General features: G+C 39.9%; 1 protein-coding gene across 1 annotated transcript in view; it reads left to right on the forward strand.

Moving 5' to 3' along the window:
* The first annotated feature begins 3,465 nt into the window (after positions 1-3,465).
* The window catches only part of mgat3a (beta-1,4-mannosyl-glycoprotein 4-beta-N-acetylglucosaminyltransferase a), a 55,933-nt gene continuing 33,933 nt past the window's right edge, over positions 3,466-25,465 (forward strand). The window contains exon 1 of the mRNA XM_076265905.1: positions 3,466-3,652. Coding sequence (XP_076122020.1) covers positions 3,627-3,652 — 26 coding nt within the window. The 5' untranslated portion in view covers positions 3,466-3,626. The remainder of the gene's footprint in view (positions 3,653-25,465) is intronic.

Raw genomic sequence — 25,465 nt, forward strand, 5'->3', positions numbered from 1 at the left:
CTGGTTCGTTTGAAACACGCCCCATAATCACAGCTCTATGGAGCAGTATCAGACTCAAATTCTGACTAGAATTGAGTATGACTACGTCAGGCTAAGGTGAAACAGACAGGGAGTCAAATTTGATGTTGATGTCGTGGTGTAGGTTTAGCTGGGAGGACCAGCAGTTCAGTCTTCAGCTGGAGGTGGTGTGCCTTCATCCATGTAGCTATGTCTGAGAGGCAATCCGAGATCCATGCTGAAACCAAGGGGTCATCAGGTGGAAAGGACAGATAGAGCTGTGTGTCGTCTGCATAGCAGTGGTATGAGAAGCCATGCGAACGGATAATCTGTCCCAAGGAGGTGGTGTAGATAGCAAAGAGAAGGGGGCCCAGCACTGAGCCCTGGGGGACCCCTGTGGTGGTGAGGTGTAGATAGCTGACCAGGCCATGATACGTTAAATGAGCGTCCTGTTAGGTAGGATTCAAACCAGGAGAGAGCAGAACCGGAGATTCCCATGTTAGCGAGTATAGAGAGAAGGATGCGGTGATTAACCGTGTCAAAGGCAGCCGATAAGTCAAGCAGAATGAGTACTGATGACCGAGCGGTCGCCCTGGCTTCTTTTAAGACTTCTGTTAAGTATAAGTATATATACTTTTTTGATCCTGTGATGGAAATTTGGTCTCTGCATTTAACCCAATCGGTTAATTAGTGAAACACAAACAGCACACAGTGAGGTGAAGCACACACTAATCCCAGCGCAGTGAGTTGCCTGCTTCAACGGCGGCGCTCGGGGAGCAGTGAGGGGTTAGGTGCCTTGCTCAAGGGCACTTCAGCCGCGGCCCACTGGTCGAGGCTCGAACCGGCAACCCTCCGGTTACAAGTCCAGAGTGCTAACCAGTGGGCCACGGCTGTTACAGACAGCAGAGCCGTTTCAGTAGAGTGGCCGCTTTTGAACCCAGACTGATTTGGATCCAGAAGGTTGTTTTTGTGAAAGGAAGTCAGAGACCTGTTTTCTGGTCTTTTGTAAAATGTATTGTGCCGTCAATATCTCCTACAACACTCATTAGCGAAATCTAAGAGATACGTAGTAGGGTAGGCTATTAGGAAAAAACTCATAGCCCTCCGTTTTTAAAAATAATTCTGTTGAACACTGATATGCTACAAACATGTTAGAAACAGCTGAGAAAGGCAGTCGCAAATCCGTTGAACAGGTGGTCATCAGAGATTTCAAACGAACGAGGGAACAACATGCCACAATGCAACACACTGTTTTCCCTTGATGAAAGTGAAACCATGCGTTTTCCCACATCTCAACTTTGGCCAAAGTTTTCAGAAATAATCGTTTTCAGTGATAAAACCTCATTGAAATAATATGCATTTTCCATATGGGCTCTTAAAAGCCATCTGTCTCCTAGCCACAGCGTTTTTATTGCAAACATAATCAACCTAAGCATGCTCAGATGACGTGATAGACGAGGCACTGTTGCTCACCTGACCATCATCGTAAAGCCCGACTTGATTGGTCCGCCAGATTTGGGGCGAGCATAGTTGCTCCACAATGGAGCAATGCCAGACCGAACTTCCCGACCTCAAATGTTGTGGGCGGACTAAGTTCGGCTGGCACCCAGGCTAATTCATGGATGCTTTTATACAGAATCCTTTATAATTCCTTGAAATGTGTGTGTGGCTACAGCGGAGGTTTTTCTTGACATAGGGTACTATTTTTTTTTCTTTTTTAGTCTAAAGTCACATGGACTCTACATTAATACAAGCAAAAAGTATAGTATTGTCATTATGCAGATGTTTCCTATAAACAGCTATGCTCTGCAGATCCATTTTGTTAGTATTCCCATTTATTTATTTTAAAGAAAGAAAGAAAATCTTTGTCTCAATCTCCCTTACACACACAGACTCATGTAAACACAAATACAAAGGCACACCGTCATTCACAAATATGGAGGCCTGTCTCCACGTCTTGGGAAAAAAATCGGCCACATAGTAGCCTAGGCTATTATGAAATTCTACAACAAAATTCTCAAATAAGACAGAATTCTGAGATACCAAGTCGTTATTCTATATGTCGACATTATAAGATAAGGTCCTACACATTAGGCTACACTAGGTAGTGTAAATAGCACTAGGTGGTGTAGATAGGCGAGGCACTGTTGCTCACCTGACCATCATCGTAAAGCCCGACTTGATTGGTCCGCCAGATTTGGGGCGAGCATAGTTGCTCCACAATGGAGCAATGCCAGACCAAACTTCCCGACCTCAAATGTTGTGGGCGGACTAAGTTCGGCTGGCACCCAGGCTAATTCATGGATGCTTTTATACAGAATCCTTTATAATTCCTTGAAATGTGTGTGTGGCTACAGCGGAGGTTTTTCTTGACATAGGGTACTATTTTTTTTTTTTTTTAGTCTAAAGTCACATGGACTCTACATTAATACAAGCAAAACGTATAGTATTGTCATTATGCAGATGTTTCCTATAAACAGCTATGCTCTGCAGATCCATTTTGTTAGTATTCCAATTTATTTATTTTAAAGAAAGAAAGAAAATCTTTGTCTCAATATCCCTTACACACACAGACCCATGTAAACACAAATACAAAGGCACACCGTCATTCACAAATATGGAAGCCTGTCTCCACGTCTTGGGAAAGTAGCCTAGGCCAGCGGTTCCCAAACTTTTTTCCCCGCGGACCACCTTCTACATCCTGATTCGGCTCGCGTACCCCCACCATCCAACACATAAAAAAGTAACTTATTCTATTGACGCATTCCAGGCATCGTTGTTTAATTAGCCGCCCTACATGATAACATAATCAAAATGTGCAACTGGTCTATGAGCTCTCACGTTAAAAAAAACAGTGTGGAGAACCACATTAGAATGGTTAGGTAGCATCTCACTGCAGACCACGCACTGTGGCTTTGAGCAGTCTGTCTCCCAATCCACGTGAAGCCTAGGGCTATATGCCTCATCATACTTTCGTTTTCTTCACGCAGTCTTTTCTGTCTCGTTCTTTCTTTTATCCCCCTGCGCTCCATCTCCACTTTCATTAGTCTGCCCCCCATCCCATTCCATTGTGTCCTGCTCTGTTTCTCTCGCTTCTCCTCTTCGATCGCTTTAATAATTAATTTAACGAATTAATCATTTTTAACTCCTTTCCGCCATTGCCCTTTTCATCTCGCGTACCCCCTAGTGGCAGCTCGCGTACCACCGGGGGTACGCGTACCACAGTTTGGGAATCCCTGGCCTAGGCTATTATGAAATTCTAGGACAAAATTCTCAAATAAGACAGAATTCTGAGATACCAAGTCGGAATTCTATATGTCGACATGATAAGATAAGGTCCTACACATTAGGCTACACTAGGTGGTGTAGATGGGGGGGGGGCTACCTGTCATTGCGCCTTATGATGGACTCGGAGGAGGGTGTTCATTGAAATATACTGTTCCTCCCCCTAACACCAAGAAACGACCATTGGCAACTGTTTAAGGAACGGACCACTACTTTGCCACTGCTACTATGCCTTATGGTAGAGTGTAAAATGTTATCAAGAATGGGATTTAACTGAACCGAACTGAAGTTCTGACGGAGGAGTGCTGGGAGTTATCACTCTGGCATGTGTCTTTAGTGTCATCATGGTGAGGCTACACTTGTGTGGCAGGTAGGTCACTTTTTGTCTGCGCTTTTCACTAGTTTTATTCGTTAAACATTGATCCAAACCCGACTAGACCCACAAATCTGTCATTTTAACTACAAGTAACTTGCATCCATAGGCTGCATCATTTTACAAGAACAGACGCTCATGTAGGCTAGCCTAACAAATAGCTCAAATAAGCGGCCCTTTTAATTCGTGGGACAATTCAATGTAGTTAGTGTAGTAGCCTATAAAACATTACACTGGACATTGCCGTTTTAAACTCCTGGGATCTGACAACAAAAGATCCAGAATATATCTATCTCCCTTTCACACTGGCGCGCGCGCAGTAGCCTACACACACGCGTGTAGGTAGCCTACTTTTTCTTATCTCTCTTCCTCTTTTACAGTGACTTTATGCCAAAAATGTTCATATATTAGTTCCACTCTCTTTGCTTCGAAAATGTTTAGTTGTAATCGGAGCAAGATCTACCACACTCATAGCCTAAAATCTCAAATTGATAATAAATAAATAAATAATAATTTAAAGACTATAGGCTACCAGTCACAAATCGGTAGCCATGATGATTCCGCGTTTGTTATTGACAGTTGAATGAAGATAAAGTGATGAACTGAATACTAGGGCTTTGCCGGCCGCATGGGTATACGTTTTGTCACTTAACCTCACTTATAATATGTGCATTTAGCCTGGTGAACTCAGACGAACAGGTAGCCTACATCCGGGGTCACACAGGCTAATGTGCAGTGCAAAACATTACAAAAATCGTTCTGTTGCCATATACCGTAGGCATACTATTAAAACTACGCTACCCGTTCAGTCAGGTGACTGGAAAGTGGCTGCCCTTATATGCACCTGTAAAGACTTTGCACTGACAGTCCGCTGGCAAACTACAGTAGATGGCCGAGTGCATGTAGTGTGCGCTGATAGGCTACCAGAGATCATCTGAAAAGGCAGATTCCAGAAATTTAGATCCGCTGAAAAAGCGCAAGGCCAGCGGCACATTAGCATGGGAAACGGTTTTTTAAATGGAATCATATTGGGGTTAAGTGGTTAAAATAAATAGGCTACGCCTACACCTAACTTGTCTTAGTCTCCTCCTTTTCTAACAGCCATTACGATATTTTACCACAACTTACAGCCTAGTAGTTTGAGGTAGGCTACTATGAAAGGTCAAAGTAACAAAAATGAAATAAAAAGTAAATTACAAAGTAAAATGTCATGTAAGTCAAATCACCAAGTATCAAATTTAAATCTATCAACGGTCATTAAATGTAATCTAATTTAAAGTTTAAATCAATGTCATTTGAATTTTGAATTACGTTAAACTTGAAATCAATTGAATAAGAAGTTGAATTAATTGAAGTCATAGGCCTACATTACATTTACATTTCCCTGTTGTTTTCATTTTGAATGAGACTTAATATTTCAGCCTCATGCAATTCCGTGCGCCACCATTTAATTTGAACGCTTTTACTTTGGACTTTAGTGTTAAAGTGCGTATGTCAGGTTAAAAAATATTTTTGACAAATGAAGGGACATGAAGCAAGATAGTAGTGAGTAGGCTAGTGATCTTTCTTGAAAAATCAACTTTAAATACAATAGAACAATATTTACAGTTATTTTTATAACTGAATTTATGAACATTCCGGACACAGTGAGGACCTCATAAGAGGGAGTCCAGCAAAGTTGTAGCATAGGGGAGAATGGGTTTTAACTGCATTTTCTTTTACACTGATAAGGCCAAAAATGCTCTCTATGACATACCAGTGGTTCATAAGCATGAGCCTGACTGGCAGGGACAAAGTAAAGACGAATAGGCTACAAAATTTTGGTAAATCATGGCCATCAAATCATCAGTGAGAAATTGATTAGGGGTGTGAGTAGGATCGGATCACTATTAGGGTCCGTCCCATTTCTCCCCCCTTAAAACTTTCACTTGGTTTTGATTGCCCTCAACATTAAAGCCCCCTCGACAAGGGAAGTGGAGGTGAAGATCTTTCCCTATGAATTGGGACACCACTACATGCAAAGTAGCGTAGCGAATACTCACCTATGTCACGCGCAGCGCCGACGTGTCTACCGGTAGTAGCCTGCTACTATTTTCATTCAGGAACATGCCCGTTCCAGCGGTCATCGTTGTGTGGGCTGTGCTGGTTTATCTACGGGCAGACTCTCTCAAAGCACTCAGCTGATATCATGAACATCGTCAGATAGCTTCGTGAGATATTTTCTAACATTAGTGTTCAAAACTCAACAGTCCATCAGATGTGCATCAAACTAACATATTCCAACAAAGTTCGAAATTTTAATATGCTTATTTGCGAAAATATATGAAAAATGTGTCCGGCTGGGTAAGCTCACACGGTATCCTGGGTAATTTCATCTCCCACTTCGTTTTAAGCCTGCATCGGTCCTGGCTATATTTTGAGGGTTGATTTTAAGGGGAAAATAGCACTTCCCCTTGCTCCCTAAAGTAATGGAACACCCTAGCCCTACACATGCACGCGCAAAAACGAGGGTTAGGGCAAAAATCTAGGGGTAGGGGAGGTATTGGGACGGGCCCTTAGTATGCATCATGGCTTCAAAATGGCAGTTGTGTCATTTGCCATCACATAGGCTTCCATATACAACAAGTTAAAGGGGTGGTTCAGGATTTTCCAAGTAAGCAAGTGTGATATTTATCAGTGGAGACCGTTTTCAACACGTTTCATCCAGTCCTTCTAATTGCAGAGTTCGCAGGTGCTAGGCTAGCGCAAGTCAACGGTATGTGCTAGCCTGCCACTAAAAACAGTCTTACCCACTCCACAGTACACCCGAGGCAAATAAATTATAACGCCAGACTATCGATGTAAATGTCTGTATTGATACTGTTATTTCTAACGTTATTCTATCCTTGCATTTCAACGATCGCATTACATTTTGAGGGACTAGTTTCTTACCACGACGGAATTATACTTGCTCCGGTTAGTAGTACTGCGCCGAAAAGTAAACAGTAAAGTGCACTCCAATGGGGATACTTAGTAGTAGCCTTGGTAATATCAGTCCGCTGCTGAGATGCAAAATGACTACTACCAACTTCAGGGACCAAAGTATAACTATTGCAACGCGATGCGAGGGTAGTTGTATTTCTTACACTATTCTATCAACACAGACATTTACATCGATTGTCTGGAATTTGCCTCGGGTGTACTTTGGAGTGACTGTCTTTAGTGGCAGGCTAGCACATACCGTTGATTTGCGCTAGCCTAGCACCTGCGAACTCTGCAATTACAAGGACTGGATGAAACGTGTTGAAAACGGTCTCCACTGATAAATATCACACTTGCTTACTTGGAAATGAGGTCTTATGTCCAAAATCCTGAACCACCCCTTTAAGTACAATCAGTAAGCAAATTATTAGTCTGTCTATAGCTAACATTAGTTGATAAGCAGATGTATAAAGAGCAAATGAGTGGTAGCACATATACACTGATGGTTTCATAGTCAGGTCTCTAAAGAAAAGCATATGTATGCCCATGGTTGGCGGAACATAGACTAATGAGTTGCTTACTGATTCTACTTAGTTTAGGCTATATAATGGCCTATATGTGATGGCAAGTGACACAACTGGCATTTTCAAGCATTGCTACTTACCCATATCCTCTTCATCACATTTTAAGATCAATAATGGTTGCCAGTAAAGATAAAAAGGTATCAGGATATTTTTACGTCAGGCAGGTAGTAGACTCTAGCATGACATACTGGAATGAAGTCATGATTTTGGCCTCACCAGTGTAAAAAAAACTACTGTATGATCCCTTATCCCATGTGTTTTAATTGACCAACTTTGCTGGACTCCCTCTTATGAGGTCATCATTGTGTCTGGAATGTTTCCTGGAATGTTCATAAATTATTAAAATAACTGTAAATATTGTTCTATTGTATTTATAGTTGATTTTTCAAGAAAAATCACTACTCACTACTATCTTGCTTCATGTCACTTCATTTGTCAAAAATGTTTTTTAACCTGACATACGCACTTTAAGGTTGTACTGTCACCTGTCAATCATGCTCTGTCCCCCCCCCCCCTCCACTGAATCTGAGTCGATTTATCAGGTCTTTCGTAATAGTTTCCCGGTTTTTTTTGTTTTGTTTTCTTTTGTTACCATAACAACGTATGCTAATCCCTACGGTACATAGCCATGAACTGTTTATTTCTATGCGTGGTAGCCATGGCGAACATTTTGGATAGTGAGGTAAGACTTTTCATCATCAAAAAACTTCGATTTGCCACAAACTTGCTGATGTCAGTTCTAGATTAGAGGCTGAAGTAGCCTGCTAGCGAGAGACTTCTGTAATATCAATAAAAATTGACCTACATAATGAAGTTTGTTCACTGCTGGCAAGTAAGCAAGTAGCTGCTAGGCTAAGTAAGCAATCAAGCACAACAAAGGCTGTCACTTGAATGGCGTTTGCTGAAGTTAGCAATCAAACAATCTTAGATAGCTAAAACGTTTTTTAAACAGAAAAGTTAATTATTTTATAGATTTCAGTCGGATCCCTTGGCGTTATGCCGTAAAACCTATCAATCTGAGCATGCGTGACTCACATCGGGTAACGACTCACATCGGGGAGTGACAGCGCTACGTTTTCACATCGACTGGCTTCAAAGCCCTGATAAATCGACTCAGATTCAGTGGAGGGGGGGCGGGGGACAGAGCATGATTGACAGGTGACAGTACAACCTAAACACCAAAGTCCAAAGTAAAAGCGTTCAAATTAAATGGTGGCTCACGGAATTGCATGAGGCTGAAATATTAAGTCTCATACAAAATGAAACAACAGGGAAATGTAAATGTAATATATGACCTCAAATTAATTCGACTTCTTATTCAATTGATTTCAAGTTTAACGTAATTCAAAATTCAAATGACATTGATTTAAACTTCAAATTAGATTACATTTAATGACCGTTGATAGATTTAAATTTGATACTTGGTGATTTGACTTACATGACATTTTACTTTGTCATTTAATTTTTGTTACTTTGACCTTTCATAGGCTACAGCCAGCGATTGTGCAGGAAGTCGCGTTTGTCTACTGTATATGTTTATATTTACATTTCTTTATTAACCATATTTTAAGCTCATCCCTCCGTTCCGTATTCCCAGAGAAGCTTCATGCATGGTTTCGTTTTTGTTTGAGGGACAGGCTGCCCGCAACTTTGCTTTTTCCAGTTTTCGGAGCCTGGGCTGCCTACAGAGACATGGGCAGCTAGTGGTGGTGAGGAGATGATGAAATTGTTATGGTCTTGAAATGGCATACTGTATGATCACAGAGCATCTTTTAAGTCTAGAACTGAAAAATATTGTGAAAGTTCTGACAGACTGATTCCTATCTCCCCCTGAAAGAAAATCTATGGATGAAACTTGTTCACAAGAACAGACAATCTGTGTGCAGAGCATACCGGCTGGCACTACCAGGCAACTGTTAGAACTCTATTTTGACATCAAAAACCACAGCGCATAGCTTATTCTTATCCCGACGCAAAGCTTATTCTTATTTTGCTCGAATGTTTCGCCATGCACTTCACTTTTTTAAGCCTTGTGCCCATGGGTGTGGCAGAAGGTGTGGTCTGGTGCATGATCCAAAAATCCCTATCTTACACCCTCTAAAAGTCATTACGCCACTGACCAAGAAAAACCTGGTCTATAGCGAAAGGCGCATCGAAAGCACAGCTGAAGACACACTGTCACGAGATGTAAGCAGCCCTTAGCAAGCAGTCCCAACTTCTCTGTAGGATAAATAGCCTTAGATTTTTATTCAGTCATTCAAACATTATTGGGGTAAGTGTGCTTTTTTCAGGCTATGTTTTCGATGATAAGTTAGGAATAGCATAGGGGTGGACACATGGATCCTGCTTGATTCCTGCCAGCACAGTAGGCTCCTGAACAATCCCTTCAAAGCACTCCCAAGATCTCGCCAAGACACGCTTTTAGGTTGCTTGCGTGTCTTTTGCAAATTTGGAACGTGAACTCATGAACCTACATTTTAGGTAGGGCAGAATTTAGGAAGCATTAATTAGTATTCAAATACCAATCATGACTAGGTATGTAGAACTCTGTTATAAAAATCCAACAGGGGAAAAAGGAGAGAAAGGAACAAGTAGTTTATGCTGAGGAGAGGGGTAGAAGGTTAGGAGAGGTAGGGCCTTCCAAAGTGGAGAAGAGGGAGGACTTTACAAAGAGGAAAGGGCCCTTCCAAAGTGGAAGAAGATGAGGGAGCTTAGGGGCACAAACACCCTTGTTTGCATAGTTTATTGTGTATTTCAGATATACACAGTGAAAACAAAACCCCACCCTCCCCCTCCATACACCTCAGTGTGTTTGTGTGTGTGTGTGGGTGGGTGTATCTGATTTTTACTAGTTTTTCATAGTTGTCGACTAATCGACTTGTTAGTGCTAGCTGTTGGCAGCTGGTGTTTCTTCCTTAGATGGTTATCCATAGCAGGTGCCTTCTTATTGTACTTTATTACAGCTGTACACAACTTGTGGTCACTGTGGAACAGGTCTCTTCTTCTGTGAAGTACTATATAGTGGAATCAGAGGACAGGGTAAAACAACTCTGTGTGTGTGTGTGAGAGAGAGAGAGACGGAGAGAGAGAGAGAGAAAGAAAGTTCCTGTTGTTGGTTGTGTGTGGCCATATCTTGAGTGTGTGTGTGTGTGTGTTGAAGAGAGAGAGAGAAAGAGTATGTGTCCTCTATTTCACAGAAGAGGCCTATTGTATGGTCAGGGAATCAGAATAAAAGTTGACATTTGAGAATTGGGAGTGGGAGAGAATTAGAGAAAAGGGCCCTGTTGTTCCTTAGGCCTGGGCTGGATGTGTGTGTGTGTGTGTGTGTGTGTGTGTGTGTGTGTGTGTGTGTGTGTGTGTGTGGCAGAGAGAGAAAAGAGAGAATGTTATGTGTGTATTAGGGCTTTGACTCCGAACTTCGTTATTCGAATATTCGATTATTTTAAAAATTAAAGATATTGGAACGAATTTTAGGGATCTCTTAATATTCGAACCTGTAGCCTATGGAAATATTTTTTTGTAAATGTATTTGGTTGTAGCCTAAACGTTGTTTTCAATTCAGATTCCGAGGTTTTTTTCACGCCTGGTGAAGTGAAATCGCGAGCTCATTAGCAAGGCTATTATTGGTCATCTGGGCTCCTCTAGGTGACGTTAGCATCCTGGCTGGTTTGCGCTTAGTGAGCTCAGCTCCCACATAGACATTTTTATTTTAAACTTAACCTTCCTCTGATTTTAATCACCTCAGTTATCGATCAAAGCAAACAGGGAAAAGAAATGGCAACACAATCATTAAAAACACTCAAATAAATAAATGTGCAGATAAGTCTGAATGAAAAGCAGCACTGGTTGAAGCCTGGAAATATTGTAAACAAAGTAACGTTAGCTTAATTTGCTAGTTTATCATAGTCTACTGGTTAGACTGTTCAGTTTCCCCACGTGTGTTTAAGTTTCAAATGAATACTTTTTCTCCTTGGGACATGCCCGTTTGAGTCTTGGAAAATACTTTTCCATTTGCATTGGGATTGAGATGATTAGAACTTAGCAGTCAATTTGAATGCAACAGTTTTGAACAAATTCGTGCAGCGTGCTAATGATGCTAACCGGATTTAATAGCAATTTAGCCAGTCGTCTTGTACGATTAATGTTTGGATTACATGCATGCTGAGGAGGGATGTGCCTGTTGAGAGAGAGAGAGAGAGAGAGAGAATCCACGGGGCAAGGAGAGTCTGTGTTGAGGTAGGCCTACTTCTATCGCCTACTCTGGTAGAGTTTGACATACTACAAACAATGCAAGATATATTTAGCCTATTTTATTTATGGACAACGTAAGGCAGGAGGTGTGTGTTGCTTTTAATTATGAATGTTCTATCGAACGTATTTTTTATTGATATCGTTTTACATGTCTATTGCGATACATATCGCTATCGTTTTATTGCCCAGCCCTACGCTCAATAATAAAAATTTTGACAAACGCATAAATACTCAGCCTTTCGTGCACGTAGTCTATTGACATTGACTGTTACACTGCCCTCTGGTGGACAGAACATATAGAACTTAAGTTTGATACCAATATCGGTCCTACTGAAGACATTTAATGGTTAAAATATTATTAATACACATTTGAATTATTCGAATTTTAATATTAATAAACAAACTAATATGATTTTTGGGCAAAAGTCAAAGCCCTAGTGTGTATGGTGAGGGTTGACAGTATCAGTGTGTTTTGTCTTTTGAAAATGTGACACTGTTAATACTTTTTGTCCAATAGTGTTAATTTCGTCAGACGAGACGAGAGGAAATATGTTCGTCAACAAACTTTTTTTTCATGACTAAGACGAGACGATGACAAGACTGCACTAATGTCCTGACACACTGACTAAGACTATCTTAAGATTCATTATTGTTGACGAAAAAGGACGAGACTAAAATGTTTTGCATGAAATAAAAACTAAGCTAAAATCTCTCTTCATTTCGTCTACAAAATGAGAAGACAGAATATCTAGCTGTTACGTTTTCAAAATATTCCAAATGAGTTTATGCGCAGCAGCTTTCCTGTAGGCTAGTCTACTGTGCGACTGTGCTGTTGCTGCAACCCTGTGGCTGCAACACAAAACTACATGGAACAATAACACCGGAGATTTCTGTCAGAGTTAGCAAGCTAACTAAAGATTTATGCCACAATGCAAGGAATGTCAACTATTTAACTAGTTACACTGATGATGCAAAGTTTGCTAGCAAGTAAGCTAATATGGAAAGTTCGCTAGCAACTTAGCTAAGATCACATTCTCTGCTGAGATGGAGAGTTTGGGGAAAGTGTTGCGCATATCGCCATCTAGCATGGCAGAGTAAAACATTAATATTGGGGTCTACGACAGTGTTTCTCAAACTTTTTCAGACGATGGACCACTTAACTAACCAATAAAAAAGAAACGCACGGACCACCTAGCTAAAAAAAAAAAAAACAGATTAGACCTACTTCAACAGTATATTAGCCTACACAATAGGCCTACTCACTGTACCACCTTGCTTATTGTCTTTGCACTTTGCTTATTGTGTCAGAGGATTCATATGATTTAACTGGCATATCTTACATAGACAATGTTGCAGAACTGTTTGGATTTACATTAGGGGTGGCACGGTTCACAAAATCTACGGTTCGGTTCGTATCACGGTTTAGGGTCACGGTTTTCGGTTCGGTACGGTTCTTGTTGTTATTTTTTCTTTTAATCTTTAACACTCCAGAAACATATTTCAGCATATAGCTTAATCATCCACAATTAGGCTAGAGTATTTAAAGAATAGTTATCATGTAATAATGCACAAACTGAATTTGACTTCACATAAAGCACATTATTGTCTGAGGAAACTTTAAGCCAGGTGGTACGCGATCTGCCACTAGGGGGTACGCGAGATGAAAAGGGCAATGGCGGAAAGGAGTTAAAAATTATTAATTAATTAATACTATAATTAATTCATAAATAATACATCATTTCTAATGGGGTTATAAAGATATGGAAACGTGAAATTAAAGGAAATCATTTTTTAAACTCTATAATAGGGTATGTTTTCAATAAGCTACACACAATAGGCTACACGTGATTTCCTGCGGGCAGCCAGAATATCTGGCGCGTTAGTTTCGTTGAAATAAGGCTAGGTAGAAGGCTGCGTAAACATGGAAAACTGGCTAAAAACAGGGACACTGTCCAAAAGGCCTAATTAAAGCGATCGAAGAGGAGAAGCGAGAGAAACAGGGAACGATGGAATGGGATGGGGGGCAGACTAATCAAAGTGGAGATGGAGCGCAGGGGGATAAAAGAAAGAACGAGACAGAAAAGACTGCGCGAAAAAAACTAAAGTATGATGAGGCATATAGCCCTAGGCTTCACGTGGATTGGGAGACAGACTGCCCAAAGCCACAGTGCGTGGTCTGCAGTGAGATGCTACCTAACCATTCTAATGTGGTTCTCCACACTGTTTTTTTTAACGTGAGAGCTCATAGACCAGTTGCACATTTTTATTATGTTATCATGTAGTGCGGCTAATTAAACAACGATGCCTGGAATGCGTCAATAGAATGAGTTACTTTTTTATGTGTTGGATGGTGGGGGTTCGCGAGCCGAGTCAGGATGTAGAAGGTGGTCCGCGGGGAAAAAAGTTTGGGAACCGCTGACCTAGCATGTTCGAAGTGTTGCCAAGAGCATACTGAACACGTGTTGCACAATGTTTGCACACAGTCGCAGTCTTTTCTGTCGTCTTAACTCCTCTATCATCATAGGTAACCTCAAATCCGAAATGTTCCCACACACCAGACCTATAAGAGGCTGGCGCATCCTGCAACTCCGGGCAGTCTTTGTCTCTCGCACTTGCCATTTCTAAAGACTCTAGTCGCGCGCAGCACTCAAAACTATACTCTTACTCTCGCGCGAAAGGGAAACACATTGTCACATGGGAATCAATTGCGCATGCCATAACTAGCTTGAACCGTAGGACCGTACGACGAACACACACTCCGAACCGTGACATGCCATCCGCACGGTTCGGAGCATTTTTCAAAAACCGTGCCATCCCTAATTTACATACAGTACAAGTTGGTTCAATATTGCAAACAACTCATCTATATTATATTTTACCACGTCTGCTTGCGGACCACTTGGGATAGCTTGCAAACCACCAGTGCGGACCACACTTTGAGAAACACTGGTCTACGAAGATCATGACAGTGGTCCATTCAAATCTTTTACTATATGGTCAAATTCCAGCCGAGCTATAACTGTAGCTCGACTTACCTGTGCATGTAAACATACTGACTGACAAAAAATCAGAATGAGTTCTAACATACGAGTATCCCTGTGGACACACAATATTAGAAAATTGAGATATGTGAAACACTATTTCACTGAAATGGTAATCAGAAATTATTTGTTATAAAAAAAAACGACTAAAATGTTTTGACTAAAACTGACTAAGACTAAGATACCTTTAGTTTTCTTTTGACTAAAACTAGACTAAAATGACGAGACTTTTAGTCGACTAAAACTTGACTAACAAAAATGATATTTGAATGACTAAATATGACAAAGACTAAAAAGGACATTTCGTCACAAGACTAAGACTAAATTAAAAATAGGTGACAAAATTAACACTGTCAGGGGCATACAGCCAAACAACTCAGCACCTAATCTCTAACAAACCACTAGCAAATAAACAAATAAAAACTAACTGCTGTTTGTACAATAACAAGCATCACTGGCCTTTTATAAACATAACAGTTTTTTTTCCTGATTGCTTAGGTAATAATTTTACAAAATTGGAGAGAGAAATATAAAAATGACTCATATGATACAGCTCCCATTAATTATTTATTTATAATTATTAACGTTTGATAAAGTGTGATGCTCTACTTTAGACTGCTTTTACTAATACAAAAAGATTGTCATCTTAAAATAATAGTCAATAGCCTAGAGGATTACATGCCTCATTGTGCCTCAAATGCCTTCTCCTTCTCTGCCTCCACTTCTACACCTCCTGGTTCTCTTCCTTCTCCTTCTCTACTCCTTCACCTCCTCATCCCTTACCCTCCTTTATCTCCAATAATTCCTTAACTCCAAACTGTCCAACACTGTCCTACATTGTACCCATACCTTAATGCTTAGTTACCTGTGGCTTATTTATATGCTCAAGCTCTGATTGCTGAGTAATTGTATTATCTAAAATTGTTTTAACATGTGTCATGTGGGGAAACAAATGGCAAAACAATGTAAAAAGTAGACACCAATGTGTACATGTACAGTTTTGCTAAACGTTATTAAATCACAAACTCAGAGTGTAAAGCAGAGAATGCATTTTCAGTTTGGCAAACTTGGTGAATAGATTGGCTACTACAAGTGTTAATAGCTTAAAATAGCTTAATTAACAGAAATTGTGCTTCAATATAGGGGTGGGTGATATGGACAAAAAATAATATCTCGATATATTTTGTGATTTTGACAATAACGATAATTAGCCGATATCCTTTAAAAAAACTGTTTTTAAAAGTCTGAGTTACTTTACAGCTCATTATTTATGAATAGCATCATTACATTAATAACCAATAACCTAACCTGTGACTTTTTAACCAAACCAATATATGACTCTATGACACATTTCCAATTCTGCCCCCACTTGTGTGTGGCAAAGTCTAGCCAGCTACATTACAGAGGATAGATAGGCCTAATAGTCCAGTCATTTTAGGAGAAAGGGTTGAACAAATTGCAACACAAGCAAACCTAACTGATTTTGTATCCTCAATATGTCCTGAGTAAGGGAAAAAAAGCCCCGAAGAATCCCAATAGGGGAAAGTTTAGAAAAAGACCTAAATATACCCTATTCATGCGCCTTTACAGCATTTTTCTCACGCAAATAGGGGAGAAAAATTAACCTTAACATATCACCATGAAAATTACTGAGTTGATTAGTTACATCAAGACAAACAAAAAATGTATTATATTTATGTATTTATGATACATGTATTTGTTTAACAAAACAAAACAACGAATAAAGCCTCTGACTGATGCTGACTTAGTCATTTGTCCAGAGTTGTTGTGATCAGAATATTGAGATCAGAGGGGTATTTCACAAAACCTAGATAAGGGATTAAGCTGGGATTTTTTGTTTATCCTGGATAAATTTAGCCTTGACTTGGTTTCACACAAGAGATAAGTTACCATGGGGATTTATTCTCTGCACCTGCCTGGTTAATTCTAATGGTAATTATGTTGTCTTATTGGTTCAGCTAGCTGTCATTCAAATCAGACCTCCGTGTGAATTTTTAAGGAGCTTTATTCCATTTATATACTCTTTGGTAAATGTATTTGCTCGCGAATCAAAACAGATAGTCTGCCTACTACCATATGATTATTATTTTAATTGTGATAGCCTTAATTATGATCACAGGCCTACTTGTTATTTGCTACTTGACTGGAAATAAAGGGGCAATTTTTCGAAGGTGTTTTCAACAAATTCGGCTATAGGCCTAAAGCCGATAGAAAAGATTTAGTCAGGAGGAAATGTAGTTGAACCCCTTAAAAAAAATAGTATTTGAGGTTTTTGCATTTTTGGCATCCTTAGGGCATGTAGTCAACATTTCTTGATGATAACATCAAATTTAGGCGGTGGCAAATTTTTTATTGGCATATTTCCAAAATGGCCGCCGCTGGAGACGCTGAAAACCAAAAAAATCATATTTCATGGTCTAATAGATACATTTTGATGGTTTTGATATCAAACTATAGGTTTTCTGGGGTGGTTAGTTCATTTATGAGGTAACTGAAAAGGTCAGAGGTCAAATAAAGGTCATTTCAAGGTCAGAGTTACATTCTTAAGGTCAGCGGCAAGGTCATTTTGAGTAAAAATCCGATAAATTACCATATGTTAGATAATTACCATTTTATTTTAGATGACAGAGGACTATATCTCAACTTAAAAGATTCTTGACTCACTATCACTGGGATGGAGGCAAATTATTGATGGGTAATGGGCTCCTGTTCTGTCAAAACTTCCACCAGCACTAGAGGCTGTTGTGGAGCTTGTGAAGTGCTGTTGTCTTACCAGCCAATGCAGTAGAAGGTGTTCTTGCAAGAGTAACAACTTACCATTCACACAACTTTGCAGGTGTGAAGGCTCTGAGGAGATGTGCACCAATATTAAAAAGATAGTGAGAGTGAGGATAAATACTTGAGTGACAATGACAATGTTTTGTTGAACTCTTCAATAATGAAACAAGATTTTTTTTTTCCATTTTTTTCTCCAAATTTCTTGGCAAATGATACAATACATCTTTTGAAAATAGTCTGTATCTCACTTGTCTACCTTATTAGGGTATATTTATCAAAAAGTTGACCACTTTAAGCCTTTATATTATTTTTCTGCATATTGTCCGCCATCTTGAATTTTGGCACTGAAATTGAAGAAAAAAAATGGAAACAGGTTGTTTTGTATTCAGTGGGGTCCTAGCAAGTAAAAAATCACCAGTTGCAAAAATCTATATGAACCGTTCCTAAAATTACACGATTCCCTTCACTAGTAGCACCTGTGACAGTAATACACTTTTTTAGACAGGCAACATGAATCTGTACATACAGTACATAGGCCTGTCCTATTGCCTCAATAAAGGTAATCATTTTTTTCTTTTTTTATCAAACTCATGGTCTCGTTTTTCAGCTTTTCTGTATGAAATGTTGTTTGTTGTAGACATTGTTATTCTAAGTTAGCTTACAAGTGATTCTTTGGTCGGGACTTTCGTCCAGCTGTCTTCTGAAGCAAGTTAGTCAGTGTAATGTCTTCTTTCGTCTGGTAGCAGATATTAGTTTCAGATAAGATATTGAGATGTCATCCGGAGTGTAATGTTTTTAATCCTCAATGTCGGTAAAGTGCAGCTATAATTCTGGTTTGATATTTTTAATTGTGTTTTGTGCTGTATTGAATGGAAAATGAATTGTATACAAACAAGGGATGCATAAGTAATCAAAAATGATTCCAGCGATTGTTTTTTTGCAATATCTTGGTCAGTTTAAATTGTTATTGTTTAATCTTCCATATATTCCTCAAATAGGTTGTCTTTGACATGAGGCCATTTGGATTTGTATCTAATTGGTATATTTTTAAGTAATTGCATTTTTTGTATCAGTACCACACTTTCCATACGTGGGGTGAAAAATGACCCCAAGCATTTTCTATGAAATATTCAATTATATATTAATTTACCGGTGTATTATCAACAACTTTTCATAACATATCAATGTTATGGTTGTGGTTATGGATTTAGCAGACGCCTTTGTCCAAAGCGACACATAAATACAAAACAACATAATAATATTTAAAATTGAACAGGGAACAGATTAAAATGTAGGTCAAATATAGTAAGGAGAATAGTTGTAGTACACAATAATATCAATTCAATCAATAGCCTAATAAAAAAGCAATGTAAAAAAGGGGAAAGGCAATAATAAAACAATAATGTCAATTCAATCAATAATATAAAAACAATGACATGCTAAGACTACATTAAGGAGAATATCAATAATAAACAATAATGTCAAATTAATTAACAGCCCAATTAAAAATAAAACAACATTATATAAACCATAACACATAAGCGCTTAAACAACTAAGTATATGTTGAATAGGAATGTCTTTAGACCCCTCTTAAACGACCCAAAACTACCACAGGAACGGAGAGCACTGGGCAGTTCATTCCACCAACATGGAACCACTGAAGAAAAGAGTCTGGAATTAGACCCAGTTTTCATGACTGGTCGACACAACATACGCTCACCAGAAGACCGCAGTGGGTGGTTGGGGATGTAAGGCTTGATTATTGAATTAAAATAACTAGGAGCAGATCTAGTTAGTGTCCTACAGGCCAAAGTGAGAGATTTAAATTTAATTCTGGCTACTATAGGGAGCCAATGGAGAGTAACTAGGAGAGGAGTTACATGTGTCCTCTTTGGCTGATTGAAGACCAGGCGTGCTCAAGCATTTGAAAATCAGCTGTAATGATCTTGTTACACAAGCGGGTAAGCCAGCTAATAGTGAATTACAATAGTCCAGCTTAGAGATGACCATGGTCTGAACAAGAAGTTGTGTGGAATCTTGTGTCAGATAAGGTCTGATCTTCCTAATGTTGTAAAGCATAAACCGACATGATTTTGCAATAGAAGCTATATGCTCAGAGAAGTTAAGTCGGTCATCAATTACAACGCCCAAGTTTCGTGCCGATCTAGTTGGGGTCAGTGAAGTTGAGTCAAGCTGGATGTTAATCTGTTGGGGAATAGCTGTTTTAGCTGGAAACACCAAAAACTCTGTTTTTGAGAGATTAAGCTGAAGGTGCCGATCTTTCATCCAGGCTGAAATATCCTTAAGGCATGCAGAAATCCGGTGGGAAACACTAGAGTCATCAAGTGGGAAAGACAGGTAAAGTTGAGTGTCGTCTGCATAACAGTGATAGTCAAATCCATGGGAGTGAATGGTATCACCTAAGGAAGTGGTGTAAATAGAGAAAAGCAAGGGTCCTAATACTGATCCCTGAGGCACACCTGTGGTGAGGTCATGAGACTTAGATACCTGTCCCTGCCAAGAAACGTTGAAAGAACGCCCTTTAAGGTAAGATTCAAACCAGTCAAGAGCTTTTCCAAAAATTCCCAGTTCAGATAGTATAGATAGGAGAATGTCATGGTTAACAGTATCAAAGGCTGCAGATAAATCTAGTAGAATTAATACTGATGACTGAGCAGAGGACTGAGCTACTCTCAATGCTTCAGTCACAGACAGAAGAGCAGTTTCAGTAGAATGGCCACTCTTGAAACCAGACTGCATAGGGTCTAGTAGATTATTCTGATGAAGAAAGTCACAAACTTGCTTGAAGACCACTTTCTCCAAAACCTTTGACAAGAAAGGAAGAAGGGAGACAGGTCTGTAGTTCTTCACCTCAGTTGGATTAAGTGTACTTTTCTTTAGCAGAGGTGTAACCCTAGCCTGTTTAAAAGAATAAGGAACTATTCCAGAACTGAGTGAAGCATTAAATACATGTGTGACTGCTGGTAGAACAGCGGGTGAGATAGACTGTAGAAGAGTGGACGGGACAGGATCTAATGGGCATGTTGTTGGACGACATCGCTGAAGCAATTGAGAGACTGCTTCCTCATCAAGAGGAGAGAAAGAGTCAAATGATGCGGTCATACTAACACAAGGCAAAGCCCTCCTTATAGGAGCATCAAACAGCACTTATTTTAGCAACTTTTTCAGTGAAAAATGTTGCAAAGTCATTTGCTGACAGTGAAGTAGTTGATGGTGGTGGTGGAGGATTGAGAAGAGATTTGAAAGTAGAAAAAAGTTTTCTACTGTCAGTGGCGCTCTCAATCTTGCTTTGATAGAATGCCTTTTTTGCAAGTGTAACAGTGGATGAAAAGGATGACAGCAAAGACTGGTAGTTACTAAGATCATTTCCATCTCTGGATTTACGCCATTTCCTCAATGTAGGTGTCATAGGAAATTACAAAAAAACGCATGTTGCCCTGAGGCAACATTGAAGCATAACGGACTTGCATATGGCCATACCAAATATTCTCAGTAGGGAAGCACCTGTATATGTGAAGTGCATGAGTGTGCTTCATGAAGTTTTATAGAATGCCATCACTATGGTTGAGTATGTGCCCTGACAATCATACCTACATCCATGGCTTTTTGATGTTGCGGTGAAGCTGCAGACTTGCTACCCTGTACCCTGTAGCCCCAAGTCAGGTGTAGGTAACTTGCATGAAACTTGCATGAGTGTGCATCAGTACGTATACATGAGTATGCATGGGTGTAAGTGTGCAAACTCATGGATATGTGTGTGTGGTTGTGTGTGTATACCGTACCGGAGAATGTTTGGGGAGATTTGGAGTTTTTAACTGGTACATAACAGTGATTTTGATGATTTCCTATGATAATTTGTATTATTATAACTTCATATCTGTAAAATGTTGATTTTCATTCCGCAATGTTGCCTGGGGGCAAAAACTACGTTTATATCCAACCTTGCTATTATCATTGGAACGTTAAAGTGAAAAATACAAAACAACAGGTTTATTCCCTGTGTTGCAAGGTAAAACTTTCACAACAGAGTCTAGGTATGGGGATGGTGATGCATTTGCAGTACTTGCAACAACGGATACCAGCTACCCGACAGGGACACCCATTCTTGTGTGCACACTTGCCACACGAGCAGGGATCTGGTAAACCTTCAGGTTTTGAGATTACAATCTCAGGGACTAATAAACTCCCCTTTCTTACAAAACCATAAGCATCTGCACTTAAGATCAAGGTGGTGTGTCTGTAAATGGTGTTTGGACCCAAAGCTGCTGTTGAATAGGCTCTTTGTATATGTTTTCTTGCATTAGTTGAGGTGCAAGCGGCCCTCTCAAAGTCCATCTTAAGGGCATTACTATTGAACGCAGCAATGCGCAGGTCGTCAAATGTCTCCATGTCCGTTGATGGTTTGAGACATTTGACCAAGAATGTTTTTTGCCATTTGTGTTGCACTCTGTTAGCTGTGAACAGTTGACATTGAGAACCAGAAAAGAGTTATCTGGTTTGTGGACAGTGTTCAGAGCTGCAAGTTTGGTTTACATTTTGTTGATTGTATCACACCCAGTCAGCACATGTAGTGCTGGGAGACAATGTGTGAGCGCTATGCAGATATCATGAAGTGGTAATATTGATCTTTTCACTCCTGAGTTGCGGATGAGCCAGAACAATTGTTATGTGGTATAATAGGCACACAAAGACGTATGTATGGGGATATCTATAAAGGGGGAAAAAAGTCCCATTCACCTGTAGTGTGATAATAGTGTCATCTGTTGTGGTCATTTTCAGGACTTTCGTCCCGGGTAGAGATTTTGGCACACATCCCATGTTGTTCAGTGGGGTCATATTAGTCTATAACAGTTGAGATATTCTCCGCTAAATGAACTGCATACAAATCTTACCCACCTCTACTATAATGGCTTTTTATTGGATTTTGGACCCAAATTGACCATCACCCTGACAATTAAAATATGAACCTAACCTCTGACCTTTTCAGTTACCTCATAAATTAACTAACCACCCCAGAAAACCTAGTTTGATATCAAAACCATCAAAATTGATCTATTAGACCCTGAAATATGATTTTTTTTGGTTTTCAGCGTCTCCAGCGGCAGCCATTTTGGAAATATGCCAATAAAAAATTTGCCACCGCCTAAATTTGATGTTATCATCAAGAAATGTTGACTACATGCCCTAAGGATGCCAAAAATGCAAAAACCTCAAATACAATTTTTTTTAAGGGGTTCAACTAGTTTTTGCAAGTTTTCCCCCTGACTATATACAAAGTCACACTATGTGCATCTTTGCAGTGGCAATTTCTTAATGACGGATAAGGAAGCATTCACACGTGGGTGCATACGTAGATTTGCATTCAGTTGGTCCACCATGCCTACTCTCGCTGTTTTACAGAAATAGCTGTGTTTCCCCATTCAAAAAAACTTTATACTTTAAAGGGACACCAGGCAACGTTTTCGTGTTAATTACTCATCTTCGTAAGTCGGTATATGGTTAAATGACTCATTACAGGGCGAATGAAGACTCTCTCGCCCGCCCCTACTGCCTGTAGGAAGAATATCCCGCTTGCAAGTTCAGTGTATCGTACCCGGCGACCGAAGCAGTTTCAGTTTCCATCCTGCATCCACAGCACAGAGGGAGGCTAACGAAACGCTAGCGATTGTTGCAAACGTGTGTATAATGGCAGAGCCGGCGAAGAAGCAGCGAAAACCCTTGATGGAAGATGCAAAGAAAAGGAAAAGAGCTTCAGACCGAGCGAGGGGGAGTTTCGTAGAGAAAAAACATCAGGCTTGCATGGTGTCCCTTTAAACTTTAAACTTTATAAACTTTATACTTCATTGTTAGTGTATCAAAAGCAGTTGGTCACTTTGTGTGAATAACGCTATTTTCTGCATTTTTTAAAATTGCACTTTGGAGCAGAAACGAGAACACGCACATCCTGAATTACTTACACCTGGCTTGACATAGTCGCTCCTACTTATCCTGGATTGGCATTAGTGAAACGAGTTGAGCTAGGATGACCAGACAACGCTATGTCAAACCTCGCTTTATCACTTCAAAATCTCAACAAAAAAAATACTGTTTACAGCTCTCAGAGTCAAGTTCAAGTTGTTTATTGTCATGTACTCATAACACTCCAAGGTGTTACCAGACAACTCTATGTCAAACCTCGCTTTATCACTTATCTTGGATGTCTTAATTCTGCCTTTGTGAATACCCCTCAGGATGATGATTCAGTGCAAGATGAGTGACATGTAGGGTGTGTGGTGAAAATAACTGCAGGAAACAGGCGTTACGGTTCAACTGATGTAGTTCTCGGTTTTAGTGGGTTAGGGTGATAAATTCAGGAGGTTTCCTGAATTTATCACCCTAACCCACTAAAACCGACAACCTACTTGTGCATATTATATGTGTTTTTAAGTGCATGTATTTGTGTGTATATGTGTTATATACGCATTTGTGTGTTCTAACTTGACAACCCAATTTGAGTCTCATGCCTATTAAAGCATATTGTGGTTGGGGGTGGAGATAATGTGACAGAGAGGGAAGAGAAAAGAAGTGAGAGAGTAAGAGGAAGAAAGGGGGGGCAGAGGCCATGGAGGACTGCAGATGTGTGCTGATTTTCCACACTGATAACCCCAGCTGCAGCTCAGCCTGGGCCCACACTCATGCCCCCTTCGGCTTAGCAACAGGCAGTGCTGGATGAGACAGCGTTGTGTTTTTGGTCGACTGATCCTCGTGCAGAAAACACAGCCTCACACACCACTTCACACTCAAACATCTGTGGCTAATCTGTTTCTGTTACCTTCGGTATATCTCCTGCCTCTCCCTGTTTCATTGTCAGCGTACTGAATCGCTGTCTAGGCACAATTCTTTAACACAATTACCAGCTACCTCTATTCTCTGCCATGTTGGAATATTGAGGACATTCATGTCCATCTTGGTCTCTCTTTCTTTCTTTCTCTCTCTCTTTCTCTCCGTGTGTGTGTGTGTGTGTGTGTGTGGAAGGAGTGGGGTTGTTTGGCTTGTAGCCTAATCAGAATGATTTTCATTCTTGTGAGATTATTGTGTGATGTGAGGTAATGATTGATAAATCAATTCATTGATTCAATGACACCATGCTATGTTCAATGTGAAGGATTAGAATGCTTTACCAATGTGGGTATGATCTGTGTTACAATTTACCGGGGCATATCGACACACCCCTTCTCAGTGTAAATGGATCACTTCAATTTAGTGGTTTGTTTCAAGCAAAGTTCCCAGGTTGTTAGTTGCCTGTCAGAATGTCTTTGAATTATTATTTTCTTTGTGTTGTGTGCGTCAGAGAGAACTGTATAAGATGTATTGTCCTTTGGGTCATTGGTCTGGCAGGCAGCCAACGGGTTGAGCTCAGGCCATACAGGTTACATCTGAAGCCGGTCTGAAACAGGCTTTTAGCCTTCGTATCTCTCTGTACTGTTGTTTTCCTTACTTAATATGGTTTGCTTCTAGATATGTAACTTGTACTGTGCAACTGTTGGATACAAGATGCATGGTACATGTATAACTCTTTAGTGGGCAGTGTGCAGAGGTATTAAAAAGCAATCAGAAGAGACACTGGACATTGTAGTGCCTTCACAAAGACATCTGGGAGTGATGAGCACATCTGATGACATTAGTCTATTCAGCAACTTCTTTTTTCTGTAATCTACACAACTTTTAGTTTTTGTGTATCTAGTTGTTTCTTTTACTATTTTTTCATATAACTAAGATGCCTTTAACATTGTAGAGTATCATTTGAAGTCAAGGAAGAAGTTGCCAGTATTTCGAAATTCAACGCTAAAGAAGAAGACAACACCAACATTTAACCATGCACATAACCATGTCATGAACAATGATAGTAATACTAATGAATCCAAATGTAATAATATATCTGCAAGCAGCAATGAGGGGGCCAAGCAGGCAGTCCAGCAGTCCAGATTTACCATGTAAGTCAATGCTGTTGCATCTGACATATAGCATTAAGCAGTCACAGCAAGTTCCATGCCAAACAAACATCAAGATTGGCTGAGTTACAAGTTCAAGTTTCACATCAAAACATAACTGATTTTGTGGGGCTGAACCAGGGCTGAGTGTCGACGCCCCCTCCCCCAGCCAGCCCACCACC

The sequence above is a fragment of the Alosa pseudoharengus genome, unplaced genomic scaffold (genome assembly GCF_046254945.1).
Source record: "Alosa pseudoharengus isolate Yale_2024_CS ecotype anadromous, Long Island Sound unplaced genomic scaffold, YU_APseudo_1.1 YU_APseudo_1.1_scf_4, whole genome shotgun sequence".
Classification (NCBI taxonomy): domain Eukaryota; kingdom Metazoa; phylum Chordata; class Actinopteri; order Clupeiformes; family Clupeidae; genus Alosa; species Alosa pseudoharengus.